This window comes from Chanodichthys erythropterus, chromosome 13, assembly GCF_024489055.1.
Source record: "Chanodichthys erythropterus isolate Z2021 chromosome 13, ASM2448905v1, whole genome shotgun sequence".
Classification (NCBI taxonomy): Eukaryota; Metazoa; Chordata; class Actinopteri; order Cypriniformes; family Xenocyprididae; genus Chanodichthys; species Chanodichthys erythropterus.
The window spans coordinates 17000342-17012144 of NC_090233.1; the positions used below are offsets into that span (position 1 = coordinate 17000342).

Below are 11803 nucleotides of genomic sequence, written 5' to 3' on the forward strand. Positions count from 1 at the left end.
TTCTGAATCGTCTGAAGTTCTGATTTTCTTTAAAGGAATGTTCTGGGTTCAACTGAAGTTCAGCTCTATGCCAAAGATGCTGTCAAGTACCTCAGACAATCATTTAAACTTGTTCATCAGTTTGCAAAAACAATTAAAAACGTGTTTACTGTAATGTGGTTACAATGGAAGACTTTTCGCCAAAGTATATAGCTATGACTTGAACATTACCTGTTAACATGTGTGATAAAAATCACTTACTGACCTTCTGTGCCAATTTATTTTCAGTCTTTTGATTCCTTGACTAGCATATTTAGTTTGATAAACCTAGTATTTTTCACATGGTATGTATGGTTATTAGTTTACGTGGCGACAGAATTACCCACCGCCATCCATCCATCAGACAGTTATTTTAGTGCTATTGATACACTATTATAGTTTTTGTTAATATTTTGGAATAGATTTTATTTTTATAATTTTAATTTTACATTTAGTAAATTTTAAATGTAACTAAAGTTTTACAAATTTTGTTGTTTTTGTCTTTTTTATGTCTATATAGTTTAGTTTTATAGTTTTAGTAATCTGTTTTCATTATTAAATGAGGGCTTAGCAACTAGCTGAAAAAATAAATGTATATAATAATAATAAAGATATATATATAAGCTAAAATGCTATAAACAAAATGCAAATAAACAAAAATCTGTAGTTTTCATGAAATCTCTGGAGCTGTCAAAAGAAAACAGCAGCTTTCCTGGCCAGAACATTTCTGAAAAAGAGATTATTAATCTCATGAATGTTTATTTCCTGGGTAAATAAAGTGGCTTCAAGTATTGTTAAAGTTAGCTGTTATACAGATCATTTTGTGTTGATGCTTAAATGAATTCCTCTGGTGGTTTGTAAGTAGGTTACTCTTTTTATATATGCAGGCTTTACACTGTTAACATGCAAGTGTTTTCATCTTCACTCCCTCTTCTCCTCCTACACGCTTCATGTCATCTCTCATCTCTAGCTTTTATATTCAAAAGGAATAAGCATCGATCATAATGACAAATCAACATTTTCTGTCCCCTTTAGGTATACAAAAAAACAAACAAACATAAAAAAACATACTTTAATAGAGTAGAGTTTATTTAATTTAATCCATACAGGATTTCCATCTCCAGCTTGTGTTCTTGATTAAGTGTATGAGTCATAAAGCATGATGCTCAGTGTGCCATTGCAGGCTTCCAGTGTGGAATCAATACTCACATCACAAGTACTTCTTAACCCTTTAGCGTCATAGTTGCTTCGGATGAAACTAACAGTGTTTTTTTCATTCCCCTGAATTTGTACCATATGATGCAATTATAAAAGAGTTTTAGGCTATGTGCGGAGCAGAATACTATCATACAGAATACTTGAGCCAAGTGGATTTAAGATGTTTACAAAAATACATCTTTGATAATTATGTTGCACAGATTTTACACCCTGGTCCCATTGCACCCATCTCTTGTGTGACACATTGATGTGATTTAGTTAGCAAGACTAGAGACATTTTACACAAAATTTCATTAAAATGCCAAAAAGCCATTTCATTTCTGAGATGATTTCTGACTCGATTGAACATTTGTGGGTGTATCACAAAGTAGTTAGTTACCTGTCAGTGAGATTGGCCTAATGGTTTTATGTAAGGGTGCAAGACAAGTTTAACTAGACTGCCGGTATGTTTGAACAGTACACTTCAGTATCCTGTGATTATGTTGTACATAAATTATGCAGCTCAGTATACTGTGTGTACGTTAGTAGTATTGTAATCTGAACATAGCTCTACTTTGAAACTGTTTGTTTTTGTTTCCCTGCTTTTGCCATATAGTTACAGCAAATACAGGTTCAGGATAGGTTATTTTGAGCTATAATAACTCTTCAGTGCAGTCCCTGATCTGATATTGTTCTTTTTTTTTTTTTTTTTCTTGGCTCAGATTATATTCCTTTTTAATTTAGCTTTTTGCCCTCTGCAGGAGAAAGAGAAGAAGTACATGCTGCCATTGGACAACCTGAAGCTGAGAGATATAGAGAAAAGCTTCATGTCCAGCAAACACGTGTTTGCTCTCTTTAACACTGAACAAAGGTTAGAGATTTTTTAATGTTTTTAAATATTATTACAATTTAAAATGTTTATCAGTGCTGAATTTTCAGAAGCCATTACTCAGGTCTTCAGTGACACATGATCCTTCAGAAATCATCCTAATATATGCAGATTTGCTGCTCAAGAAATGTTTTATTTCTTCTTATTATTAAAGATGAAAACAGTTGTGCTGCTTTAATATTTTTGTGGAAACCATGATACATTTTCTTAGAACAGAAAGTTAAAAAGAACAGCATTTACTGATTGATGTGATACAAGTCACATAACACATTAAAGGGTTAGTTCACCCAAAAATTTAAATTCTGTAATTCATTGCTCATCCTCATGTCATTCCACACCGGTAAGACCTTTGTTCATCTTCGGAATACAAATTAAGATATTTTTGATGAAATCCAAGAGGTATATTACCTCCATAGACAGCAATTTAACCACCACTTTCAAGGTCCAGAAAGGTACTAAAGACAATGTTATAAAAGTCAACGTGACTACAGTGGTTCAACCTTAATGTAACACTCTAAAAAATGTTTGGTTAAAAACAACCCAAGTTGGGTTGAAAATGGACAAACCCAGCAATTGGGTTGTTTTAACCCAGTGGTTGGGTTAAATGTTTGCCCAACCTGCTGGGTAGTTTTATTTAACCCAACTACTGATTAAAAATGACTATATGGCTGGCTTAAAATGAATCCAAAATAGGTGAGAAATTAAAAATCAGACACATAATTACTAGAGGCAACAATAATAATCAAAAGGTGTACATTTATTAATAAGCAATTTAATAAATGTTTATTGTTTATTATTCATTATCTTATTAATAAATGCTAATTTATTAAACATATTAATAAATGTTAATTTCCAGCATATTTTGGGTTCATTTTAAGCAAGCAATACAGTAATTTTTATACAACAGTTGAGTTAAATAAAACTACCCAGCACGTTGGGCAAACATTAACCCAACCACTGGGTTAAAACAACCGAATTGCGGGGTTTGCCCATTTTCAACCCAACTTGGGTTGTTTTTAACCCAGCATTTTTTAGAGTGTATGAAGATAACTTTTTGTGCGCAAAAATGAAACAAAAATAATGACTTTATTCAATGATATCTTCTCTTCTGTGTCATTCTTGTTGGACTGTTGTCTCAGGAATGTGTATAAAGACTACAGGCAACTGGAATTAGCTTGCGACACTCAGGAGGAGGTGGACAGCTGGAAGGCATCCTTCCTACGAGCTGGAGTCTACCCAGAGCGCATCACTGTACGTAAATGCTTCCACTGATCAACTCTCAGTCATATTAACTTACGCATTCCTGTGATGTAACAGCTGGCACATGTATATAACCAATAACCAACACAATTCTAACAAACCACATTGATTTACATTGATATCTTACTAATTTTAACTTATTGTGCTTTCTTTGCTACGTCTGCAGGATAAAGAGAAGGTAAGTTAAAATATGTGTCTCTGACTGATTTTTCCCCTCCAAAACAACTATGTCATATGCAAACTTATTTCTCTCTGAGTATCAATATGTGTTGTATTTAACAATGCTTTGAAATAATCATTGACCTCTAAAAGTTAAAGGATTAGTCCACTTTCAAATAACATTTTTCCTGATAATTTATTCACCCCCATGTCATCCAAGATGTTCATGTCTTTCTTTCTTCAGTCAAAAAAAAATTAAGGTTTTTGATGAAAACATTCCAGGATTATTCTCCTTATAGTGGACTTCAGTGGCCTCCAAATACGGAAAAATCAGAACTGGCACTGCGTTCGTTCCGTAAGTAGAATAGGGAAGGTGTAGGAAATACAGCGTAAGCTTTTTGAAGAATACAGAAGTGCCGTTTTGGCGGAAGCACGTGCAAGGCGATCATTTGTTTACATAAAGCATATACATTTACATTTTTTTTCAAAAATGACCAATCGTTTCGCTGGATAAGACCCTTATTCCTCATCTGGTATCGTTTAAAGCCCTTTGAAGCTGCACTAAAACTGTAATTTTGACCTTCAACTGTTTGGAAGCCATTGAAGTCCACTATAAGGAGAATAATCCTGGAATGTTTTCATCAAAAACCTCTTTTTGACTGAAGAAAAAAAGACATGAACATCTTGGATGACATGGAGGTGAGTAACTTATCAGGAAAATGTTTTTTGAAAGTGGACTAATCCATTAAGAAAGGAGATCAATTCCGTAGCTAATTTTCAAATTAATCATGATCTAGATGGATTATTCACGATAGGGCTGAATTTATTTGCTTTACTATTCCACACTTTGTTCCTCATTGTGTCCCTAATTGTATTAGTGCCAGTAATATGTAAATATCAATATGTCTTGATGGCCCTCAGCAGAGTGATGCCAGTGAGGAGAACGGCTCGGATCGCTTCATGCACTCCATGGATCCACAGCTTGAGAGGCAGGTGGAGACCATCAGGAACCTTGTGGATTCCTACATGGCCATCGTCAACAAGACTGTGCGGGACCTCATGCCCAAGACCATCATGCATCTCATGATCAACAATGTAAGCTGTTTTAAATGACTCTTTGATATACCTAATATAATTTCTATGCAATTTCTATCATCCAAATCTAAAGGATCCTGGTGGGATCAAATAAGTATCATGTAAGAATCAAACTATCCATTCAAGGATCGAGTTTTTCCAGTACGAACTTACTGGATATTTATTAGATGTTTTTTAGCCCTGTAGTTACTGGCAAAAACTGCTTTTTATCTTTGTCTTTGCGTTTTCTTCCCATAGACTAAGGACTTTATCCATGCTGAGTTGCTTGCTAACTTGTACTCATGTGGAGACCAGAACACTTTAATGGAGGAGTCAGCAGAACAGGCTCAGCACAGGGAGGAGATGCTGCGCATGTACCACGCTCTGAGAGAGGCCCTCAGCATCATTGGTGACATCAGCACCACCACAGTCTCCACTGCCATGCCTCCACCGGTGGATGACTCCTGGCTGCAGGTACAAGGAGGACCTTCAGGGCGCAGGTACTGTGTTATCTTTTCGATAAATCTTTGTTTCTGATTAGAAAGTTTGAAGTAGTTTTAAAAACTTGAAATTGTAAGGTTGTAAGTAGTTTTAAAAAGCTTGAAGTCTGGAGGTTTTATGGCCACATAATCTGTCAGATGTTTTAGCATGTTTGTAGAAGTTGCTAGCATGTTTTAACATTTAGTTAGAAAAGCCAGGAACTCACCGCACCTTAAAAATTGTCCAAATGTGGTACGCAGACAAAAACTCCAATTATAGAAAAAAGCCCAGACACTCTAACAGTGAAGGGGAAGCAAGGGGATTTCTTTATGAAATTAATGTTTTTCTCCAAAACACGTTGGCCAGAATTATTAGCACCCTTTTATTCAATATGTTTTTCAACCTCCTTTTGCCAAGATAACAACTCTTCACCTATAATGCCTGATGAGTTTGGAGAACACCTGAAAAGAGATCAGAGACCATTCCTCCATACAAAATCTGTCCAGATCCTTTAAATTCCCAGGTCCATGTTGGTGCTACACCTCAAGTTCACCCTACTCATTTTTTAAGTCTGGGGATTATGATGGCCATGGTAGAAGCTTAATTTTGTGCTCAGTTACCCATTTTTGTATAGACTTTGATGTTTGTTGAACATTGTCCTAATGGATGATCCAACCATTATAAGATTTCTAACAGAAGCAGTCAGGTTTCTACCTTTTTATCTGTCGGTATTTGATAGAATCCATGATGCCATGTATCTGAACAAGATGTCCAGGACCTCCAGCAGAAAAATAAGCCCACAACATTAAAGATACAACAGTATATTTAACCATGGTCATAGGGCTTTTTTTTTATCCCAGTGTGCCCCAAACCCATCTGGTGGGTTTGATGCCAAACAACTATTTTTTTTTAGTTTCATCTGACCATAGAAGCCAGCCCAGTTTGAAGTTCCAGTCTTGTCTGACAACTGAATATGCTGGAGATTGTTTTAGGCTTTTCTGACCTCAAGACTCAACTAATTTGGAGAGTCTTTGATTTGAACTTCTTAATTATTGCCCTGATGGTGGAAATGGGAATTTTCGATGCTTTAGCTATTTTCTTATAGCCACTTTCTATTTTGTGAAACTCAAAAATCTTTTTCTGCACATCAGAACTATATTCTTTAGTTTTACTCCTTGTGAATTTGACCTTTTTGTTTCCTCGTATTTATACTCCTGTGGAACAAGAAGCCATGGCTGGACAATTTCATGTTCCTAGTCACCCTGATGTGCTAAAAAATGTAAACATGAATGGAAATATACTGCAGAGATATTTTACTCATTAAAAAAATTCTAGAGCTACCAATAATGGCCAACATGTTTTGGAGAAAAACATTTATTTCATAGTGTGATTTCCCCCCACTTTCAATTCTTTTCCTTCAATGAAAGGTTCGATTTTTGCAGGGTTTATTTTTGCAGTCATCTTTGTTCATATTTACCAAGGGTAATTATAATTCTGCCCACAGCTCAGTGTAGATAGATAGATAGGTAGATAGTTTAACCGACTGATTGATTGAAAAATTTGTCTCTCTGTTTTAAGAAAACTGTAGATCTGAGCTTTGTGGTTGTAGCTTTAAAGCTCTTTAGTCAGAAATTTTAGTCTCAGAAGAATAATATTATGTTTTATTAATATTAACAGATCTCCAATGTCTAGTCCAACTCCTCAGCGCCGGGCCCCACCTGGGCCCCCTCGTCCAGGTGGACGCACCGCTCCAGGGCCCCCTACTGCTGGAGCACCTCCTGTGCCATCCAGACCTGGAGCCTCTCCTGACCCCTTCAGCGGCCCCCCGCCCCAGGTCCCCTCTCGTCCTAACCGTGCCCCACCAGGTGTCCCCAGGTGAGTTAGAGAGGACATTTATTCGTACAGTAATTGTGAAAAACATTATAACTATTCTGACCTATAAATGAAAATTATTAATTGATCAGATGCAAATGCATTTGGAAGTGTTTATTAATTAAATACAGCCTGGCAGCCATAGAATGTATATCACCACTACTGTGGGGAGTAATATAAGTTCTAATGATGTTAGCTATTGGTGAGAGCAATGATCTACAAACTTCCCTCCATTTTACACCCTTTACAGCCTTTCTGCCCTGCCCTGATCCCTGGTCTTTAACACAAGAACTACAGATCAGTAACACTCTTCCTGCTATATCTACTTCTCTCTTCTGTCACAATCCATTACCTATACTCAGCTCACACACACTCTTATACACAGTCCAACTCAGAGACCTGCACTAACAAACCACTCACATTTTTCCCCATCTCCTTGACATTAGTCCATGTGACATTCCATGTGCATATTCATTCCAATGTTGTTTTAACTCATTCAGTTCATTTATTGTTTGTATATATAGAAACATCAGTGCATCAGCTTTGTGAGATCATTCTCTCATGATATACATGTTTGGTAGGAAAAGATAAAGGAAACTGACCAATTAAACAGGACAAACCATGAGATGATAGAGTTATGATTCCTCCAACTGGCTTTTTTCTGTCAACCCATGTTCTCCTAAAACTGAGTCCCACTAAATCCCTTCCACAATGATTCCGGTTATTCTTTCAGAATTTCTATCAGTGACCAATGAGGAGTTACGCAAATGGTATGTCCGACATATTGTCCTTATGTGACATCACCACGTCCTTGCATGGTTCCATCTTTAAATGTGTTAACATCTGCTGTCCCCTGACACCCCTCATTCTCTAGATATGTCAATTAGAGCACACCACACTGTCTATTACGGTCTATTAATTTGTTCAGAGTATTTTATGTTTCTAATGGCCTAACTATGCTTAGAACTGCCATTTAATTCCATTAGGAAGTGATGCCATTTGGTTGAACAACTCTTAAATGCATGTTATGTATTTAGTTTCTAGCCATAGTTATATTTAAGGTTGACATAATGCTTCTTTAATGTTTTTAATGTTTAATTTGTCATTTTATAAATTTTTTATTATTATTATTCAGTAAATAGTGTTGTTGTTTTGTGGCAAATAGATCCCATAACTCATCAAGGCGTTTCTAATACTTTTTTGTTGTATATGACGTGTATGTTTTTGTATGATGTGTGTTCTTAATAGTATGTTGTTGTTTTTTTTTTTTTTTTTTTTTTTTTTTTTTTATACAGAAAGTATTTATTTGTGAAACTTAACATGCCAAATGTTCAGTTATGGTTATGCAAATCATCTGGCTGTCTGTTTGTCGAATGTGATTTGGATTTATAGCCTATGAGTTCATGAATTCTCTGATGAATCCACCTATCATGCAGTATACGTATGTTCATTTTCAGGGTTCATTGTTAATGCCTTTGTCTTCATGTTTTGTGTTGTTCCTAATTGTGTCTTTTCCCCTGTCGTTTGTATGTCCCTCTGTTTGTGTGTTTGCATCCATCAATCTGTCTGTTGCCATCTTTGAAGTCGGAGAGCACCAGCCTCCCCCACCAGATCCAACAGAGACTCGTTCACTGAGCGTTAACACTGGCGATGAGCAGACAGAGGATAACCACTGACCCCTCTGCCACTATATATACTATACACATGCATGCACACACACACACACACACACACACGCTCAATGACACAAGCACACACCATCAACACAAGCACAGTCCACATACATATCACATTTACTTGAAGAAGTATTTTCTCTTCCACAAATATAATGTGTAATGTCAGGAATGGCAATCAGTAATATTCTAAATTGATCTAATTATTGTACCGTTCTCATTCACATTAACACATATGTGGAGCCACTGTATTCCGTTACCAGCATATATCCTGCATTTAGGAATGAAGAACATTAGTTATAAAATGCACAGGGACTGTCAATGCAAACTAGCCTATTACACTGTTTGCTTCAACATTTCTGCACAAGAATGCTAGATCACACTTACATGTTTTTGCCTTTATTAGTAACAAATAAGCCTTAACAAACATCTGACAGGTTCACAAACCCTCAATACAAGTGACCTGCATGTTTTTCATGAAAACCACATTACTTGTCATACTGCTTGATGTTTTTATTAAATTGTTTTTTTTTTTTTTCTTAACAATGAACAATTTTTATCTTAATCCCCTGCAGTTTTATATGGCCTTATAAAGCTGGCCCCTTTAAGCCGGTTCCTTTTAGTGAATCAGACATACACAGCGTACTGTATGCTTGTGAGAGCTAAATCAGTGTAGTTTCTGACTGGCTTTTCATATGACAATATATAATGTGTAAGATTTACCAGTCGTATTTTTTTAAATTAACAAATATATTTAATGTTCTGAATTAAACCATTTTTGGTTATACAATTTTTTTTTTTTTTTTTAAATTTCTAAATTATCATTTGGCAATGGAATTGCATCTTTTTGTATATTTTTTTTTTCGTCAAACTAAAATAATTGCTATTAAAACTGCTAAAGGTGCACTATGCAGGAACCCCCAATCCCCCCCCCCTCCCCAAAAAAAAGGGGAAAAAAAGAAATGTGTCTCAATTGTTACTTGTTATCCACTAGAAGTGTGTGGTGGTGTTTGTGTCTGATACACTGCCATGTGCCTATAATTTCTTAGTTTGGATTACTTCTCTTTTTACAAAGATGTTGATCCAGGAACATGTTGCACTTGGTGAAAGCAGGTGAGGTTGGGACTTTATCGTCTGTCTGAAGCTCGTGAAGCCCCGCTAAGTTCTCCTGTTTCGACACAAAAACAATTTGCTGATATTGCTATTGCCTTGTTGACTGCAATCTGTGACTCGACAGATTACTAGGCATTGTAATTATGTTTATGATGACATGTAATTATTGTTTATTAGCGTGCTAGACTTGATGGCTAAAGATGGCTAAACTTGCACACAAATTAGAGCCAGGCATCTAATTATTAGTGTACTGTAACTCTTCGTTCATGTACATAAAAAAAAGGCTATTTATGCATAATAAACACAATATTTGAAAAACAAAATAGCAAAATAGCTCATCACTCATCTTCCCGCAGGTAGTCTTTTGAGTCGGTTGGGCTGCGTGTGCAACTGATATCATGTCAGGGTAGAGAGAGGGCATGCGGATTTCGTCCGCGAGGATGGGCCGAGTTTGAATGTTGTGTTTACAAATACAGTAACTGAAAATCCTGCATAGTGCACCTTTAAAGGGTTAGTTCACCCAAAAATGAAAATTCTGTCATTAATTACTCAACCTCATGTCGTTACAAACCCGTCAGACTTTTGTTAATCTTTGGAACGCAAATGAAGATTCTTTTGATGAAATCTGAGAACTTTCTGTCCCTCCGTAAAAAGCTTACGCAAGTGAAACTTTGATGCTTCAAAAAGTTCATAAAGAGATCGGAAAACTAATCCATATGAATTGAGTGGTTTCATCCAGATTTTCTGAGGAGACATGATCGCTTTATATGATGAACAGATTTAGGCTTTTACTCACATATAAACGTTGATCAGCAAACATTAGCAGAAGCTCAACTGGACGCGTGACATACTTCTTCTGGAAGCTCAAACGTGCTGCATAACATCTCATTGGTTACGCAGCACGTTTGAGCTTCCGGAAGAGGTTTGTTCTTGCGTATGCTGTCTTTTTGCGTAGGCTGTCTATGGAAGGACTGGAAGCTCTCAGATTTTCATTTGAGATCTTCAAAAAGATCTTCATTTGTGTTCTAAAGAGGAACGAAAATCTTACGGGTTTGGAATGACATGAGGGTGAGTAATTAATGACATAATTTTAATTTTTGAGTGAGCTAACCCTTTAAGGAATCAGAATCATTAAGAGGAATTGCAACTGGAGCAATTTCCATGTTACTAAAACATCAGAAAAGAGGAAAGGTAAACATGTCATCTTCACATAGCCACCACAATTGCTAATATTAACTGAAGTTAACAAAAATAAGCCGTCATACCATACTTGACAATGACATTGACAAAGCCATTCGTCTTTTTACTATATGCTGTCATTTCCTAAGAAGCCTTTTTTTTGTTTTATTTGCTTCATTCATTCATTTTTTTCTGTCTTTTAGCCGTCCAAGCAAAGGAAGCCCCTCTCACAATGAGAGTCCACATCCTTCGTTTGACTCTTAGAGCCAAATGTCCTTCTTCCCCATTCTCCTCCTCTCTCTGTCCACTGCCTCTCTTTCTCTGTGCTTTTCTTCTGACCAAGTACATCCTGGGATTGCTGCATGCCTAGAGTTACAGCAAGAACAGATGGAATTGTTGAAATGAAAGACAAATGAAGAATGCAGGAGAGCTGTTGGGTTAGCCACTCCTTCTGTACTATACACCAATCACATTGTAATGGGCCTCTGAATAATACACCCAGTGAGGACTTTTCAACATTCAAAGTCACTGCAATGTTAATTATACTGAAAATGCTGTGTGGTGTTTGTGTTTACACACTAGACAATGTTGACTTATTATAGAAGTGTCACACAAGCTAAACGTGTATCTGCCATACATAAGCATACAGAATATTCCTGTCTGCACGCCAGTATACAGAATAGTGGATACACAAAGTAAATCACAATTTTTGCACTTGTTATATGGTACTTTGTGTGTGAATGTATTCTCCCTGAAAGTTTGAACAATATTTAATCCCAGTGTTTGTTTCGACCATAACGTCTCTTTGTATTTTCCCTAGCAAACAAAAAGACTTGTCTGACTGAAATGTGTATATATATATTATGAAGTGTCTGGTATGGAGAAAAAA

At 36.3% G+C, this 11803-nt stretch overlaps 1 protein-coding gene across 2 annotated transcripts in view; it reads left to right on the top strand.

Annotated features, from left to right (window-relative positions):
- dnm1b (dynamin 1b) overlaps nt 1-11178 on the top strand; it is a 39153-nt gene extending 27975 nt beyond the window's left edge. The window contains exons 16-22 of one of the 2 annotated variants that reach the window (XM_067406249.1): nt 1977-2086; nt 3244-3355; nt 3531-3542; nt 4445-4618; nt 4856-5097; nt 6755-6952; nt 11118-11178. In XM_067406249.1, the coding sequence (XP_067262350.1) occupies nt 1977-2086; nt 3244-3355; nt 3531-3542; nt 4445-4618; nt 4856-5097; nt 6755-6952; nt 11118-11178 (909 nt within the window). The remainder of the gene's footprint in view (nt 1-1976; nt 2087-3243; nt 3356-3530; nt 3543-4444; nt 4619-4855; nt 5098-6754; nt 6953-11117) is intronic. The other variant, XM_067406250.1, reaches the window with a different exon arrangement.
- Nucleotides 11179-11803: the final 625 nt, after the last annotated feature.